Source organism: Limulus polyphemus, unplaced genomic scaffold (genome assembly GCF_000517525.1).
Source record: "Limulus polyphemus unplaced genomic scaffold, Limulus_polyphemus-2.1.2 Scaffold7638, whole genome shotgun sequence".
Lineage (NCBI taxonomy): Eukaryota > Metazoa > Arthropoda > Merostomata > Xiphosura > Limulidae > Limulus > Limulus polyphemus.
In genome coordinates this window covers 34,706-39,173 of record NW_013673248.1, presented here as the reverse complement: position 1 = coordinate 39,173, position 4,468 = coordinate 34,706, and the positions used below count along the sequence as shown (strand labels likewise).

General features: G+C 35.8%; 1 protein-coding gene across 1 annotated transcript in view; it reads left to right on the top strand.

Annotated features, from left to right (window-relative positions):
* The first annotated feature begins 1,451 nt into the window (after window positions 1-1,451).
* The window catches only part of LOC111089854 (probable glutamate receptor), a 35,902-nt gene continuing 32,885 nt past the window's right edge, over window positions 1,452-4,468 (top strand). The window contains exons 1-2 of the mRNA XM_022403051.1: window positions 1,452-1,658; window positions 4,033-4,322. Of these exons, the coding sequence (XP_022258759.1) occupies window positions 1,515-1,658; window positions 4,033-4,322 (434 nt within the window). The 5' untranslated portion in view covers window positions 1,452-1,514. The remainder of the gene's footprint in view (window positions 1,659-4,032; window positions 4,323-4,468) is intronic.

Sequence of the window (4,468 nt, the reverse complement as noted above, 5' to 3'; positions counted from 1 at the left end):
AGCGTTACTGAGACAGTACATCTGTTTATAACGTATAGCAACACGAGTTTAATAAACTCAACATTTCAGTTTGTAAACTACATTAGAAGTAATACACTAATCTCCAGCATCAGTAGCGTTACTAAGACAGTCCATCTGTTTATAACGTATAGCAACACGAGTTTAACAAACTCAACATTTTAGTTCGTAAACTACATTAGAAGTAATACACTGATCTCCAGCATCAGTAGCGTTACTAAGACGGTACACCTTTTTACACGTTTTACATCTGTAGGCAGAATTGATTACAGTTTCTAGTAGAGTGTAATCGAGTTTTGTACAACTCTAATCAGAAGCTCAGATGATTTTTACCGCCTTTTGTAATCTTTCTTGTGAAATAGTTGTTGGCCTTGTATCATTTCTTATTTTAGGACAGAAATATTTACAACGAAGTAATAAGAATTTGTATTTTTAATAGAAGTTGAGTTGCACATGTTTAAACTGATCTAAATGCTCATTGGACCGGGTTGGTAGCCCAGTGGTTGTTGTGCATCACAGAGGGGTCTGAGGGTTTATCATTTTCGTTTTATTGCCGAAAAAAAAATCGTGCTCTGTATTTTGTGCCACACAAACCACAATATTCAATTAGAGTAGCCCAAGGGTTGGTGGTGGGCGCTGTTAAACACTAACGTTTGTGAGAAAGTTAGAAATAAGGGACGACTATGAGTAGGTGGCCCTCCGGTAATTTTTGTGTGTTGATGCTGTTAAGCACAAAGCTACATAATGGGCTATCTGTGCTCTGCCCACCACGGGTATCGAAACCGCGTTTCTCTGATTTTAGCATTAGAAATATGTAGACTTACTACTGTACCACTGGGGGACGTAACTGATATGCAAACATAGCTTAGTGCTTGTTAATATTTTTCTCCAGAGGTTTATAATACCACACTGTCCTACGCTTGAAACATTTCTACAGTGTCAGTAACTTACATCTTTACAGTGTCGTAACTTACATTTCTACAGTGTCAGTAACTTACATTTTTCAGTGTCAGTAACTTACATTTCTACAGTGTCAGTAACTCACATTTCTACAGTGTCAGTAACTTACATTCTACAGTGTCAGTAACTTACATTTCTACAGTGTCAGTAACTTACATTTCTACAGTGTCAGTAACTCACATTTTTACAGTGTCAGTAACTCACATTTCTACAGTGTCAGTAACTTACATTCTACAGTGTCAGTAACTCACATTTCTACAGTGTCAGTAACCTACATTTTTACAGTATCAGTAACTTACATTTCTATAGTGTCAGTAACTTACATTTCTACAGTGTCAGTAACTCACATTTCTACAGTGTCAGTAACTTACATTCTACAGTGTCAGTAACTTATATTTCTACAGTGTCAGTAACTCACATTTCTACAGTGTCAGTAACTTGCATTTCTTTACATACCAACAGGTTTTGAAAACGTACCTTCCCGTTCCTCACAACGGCTTCTGATCGCGGTTTGGTTAATTGGTTGTTTTGTAACCATGACAGCATTCAGTGGACAGTTAATTTCAAAACTAACGTTGAGAAAAGCCACAGACAGGATTGATAGTTTGGAGGATCTTCTGGATCGACCACATGTAACTCCCGTCATTGAAAGAGGAGGTTTCTTCGAGTCGGTTATAAAGGTGATTTTTCTTCTTATCTCTCATGAATGAAATCAGTTTAGAAGAGCATAACAATACAAAAACAAAAAAATATGCTGTTTATGTTTAAGATTAGTCAACAGCACCCCCTGTCAACGCTTGAGCTACTGTTGCCTGGCCGAACTGTAGGAACTGACAGTCACTCGTATAGAGTGCCCACAGCACCTATTGTTCCAAAGTGCGGTGCACGTGTTTGCGGCAACGAGTGGCGAACCGTGAATCCTTTTATTCACAGTTTGAACACGCTAAGCATTAGGTATTTTGAGTAGAAATATGTCAGGGCTAAAAACTGAATAACCAAGCTTGAATTACTAACGAATTTTCTAATTTTTTTTTACTTTTTTGGTTTACAACATTTCTAGTTAGTATAATCTGAGTTAACCATTATAATATCGTGTTACGTTATACGCAAAGTTTTTACTTGTAGTTTTATACCGAGTTGTTTTAAAACGTCCCTTGTGTGGAGACGATTAGCAGAGAAACTAACATATATATTAGTATTTTATTTCTAGTTTGTGCTATATTTGGTATCTACTTATTTGCCTTGTTGTTCAATATCACGGTATTATGAATATTTTGTTTGTTCGCATTTAAGCACAAAGCTATACAAAGGGGCTTTCTGGGCTCTGTCCACTTCGGGTATGGAAACCCGGTTTCCAGCGTTGTAAGTCCGCAGACACGCCGCTGTGCCACTGGGTGGCATATTTTGATTGTATCTTGAAATTAGTTCATGATTTATATATAACTATTCTAGTCCTCTAAGCCTCATATTTCCATTTGAATTTTACTGAATTCGTGCTAAGATATCTCGTTTTCAGACATCAATGACACTGGAACAAGTGTATTCCAAACATGACATAGAAAAGACGTAATTGTTGCCCGGAGCCACCAAGGTCATGCTCACATTGAGGACCACTGTAGTCTGGCCGTCTTACACCTATCCGAATCTGTGGTCCAGTGAAATTAAGAAATGTATACCGTTTTGGCATTGTATGTAACTACACCAAAACAACAGTATTTTATAAGCAATTCGTCATGTTGCCCGCTCTGTGCTCGGGGAACATTTAATCTTACAAACAACATGACACCATTAATTACGTACTAACGAGTGAGTCCTTCAGCCCGTGCAACACTTATTGCAGCGAACTAGATTGTTTCGCGTTTCAATCCTTTACAGGTCGATAATTTATGATTGCTCGCTCAGGCAGTGGCCGGGCACGTGCCCGGCCAGAACGGCCTTGGCTACACCACTTAGTCTGAATTCGATTCACTATAAATAAAACACATGTTCCACTCTAGTTGCCTTAATGAGTAGATTTCTTCTGTGTTCTTGATTCAATGAATTTGCAATAACTGTAGTTTGATAAACTTCAATGGACTCTACAGTGTAATCATGTATATATATATATATATATATATACGTCTATTATAATAATATTCAGTTTTGTCTGTCTTAAGAATGCGCGCGCATATAAATGAGCATGCGCGCACACTTCATTTCCACGGATGCCAACAAAACTTTAGTAGACATTTTGTACTACAACATATTGAAAGTTTATCAAAGTTTTTAAAAGGTCTAACGTTAGGACGTAGAATAACATTTTAAGTTTATTTATTGACAACACAGGACTGCGATGGTTTTATTGTTTTGAAATGTTGGAATGATGCCCATTTTTCTCCATCACGTACAGATCACAAAACGTTATAACGCAATACATAAAAGAAAGACCACAACACGTAGTTTTGAAACTAAAAGACGTTGATTTCACACACAAAAACTAGGATGAATGAGGATGTATATTCGTTTGACATCAATGTTCTTCCATTTTCTTCAGTTTCGTTATATTTTTGTTAACAAACATAATAACAAAAAATTGTTCACTGTGGTAAACGAAATAATATTTTGATGTAAGTAAGAATTTTTTCTTTCCGTTTTGTAAAAAATCCTTACGTGATAGAAAAAAAGTGTATATTATTTTCGAAATCTGCATAGCTGAATTATGGAAAATCCGTTATTAAAACCCAAACAAATTTTATGAAGTTTAAATTGGCAGGACTGTGTAATATTAAGTACGGTAATGTTTATCCCTAGTTAAACCAAAACAAATAACGTACACAAAGTATAGTGCTATATTATCTCTTTATCGAATATAGGCAGTATTTAATAAAGGCTCAACTAATGTTGTTAGGCCTAAGATAAGTGGACTTGTAGATTTCGGTGTCTGAGATTATAATTCTTTTGTATTATTTTAGAAACCCTGTATTTAAAGAAGTACTGTTGTAGTAAACATACTAATTTTTTTCACCTTCAAGAGAGAAATATACCATATATATGTATTTATCTATGTATATGTAGAATAAAGAGAGTGGAATATACAAACGATTTTGGGATGTTTTGTCCAAGTATCCAGAGAATCGAAAGCCAATGAGAGAGATGTTAACAGATGAGATGATAGATAAAATAGAAGCCAGAACACATGCTATTTCGCTACAGTCCATAACCCTGAGGTCGAGAATAAACACCCGTTTTAACGATAAAGGATCATGTTCCTTATACATTGCTAAAAAGCAGTTTTTTCCCAAGACAACCGTTGCCGCTATGAGGAGAGGTCTTCCAAAGATTTTGAAGACTCAGATAAAGCAAAAGTTAGTACATGTTTTGATTAAAAAGATTAATATAAGTAACTTACAACAACCATCTCGTAAATCAAACTGGTGTATTTACGTGTCTTACACTCACTAAAAAGAAACCTATCATTCTATAGGTATTTGAAGAACTTGTAGCAATCCGC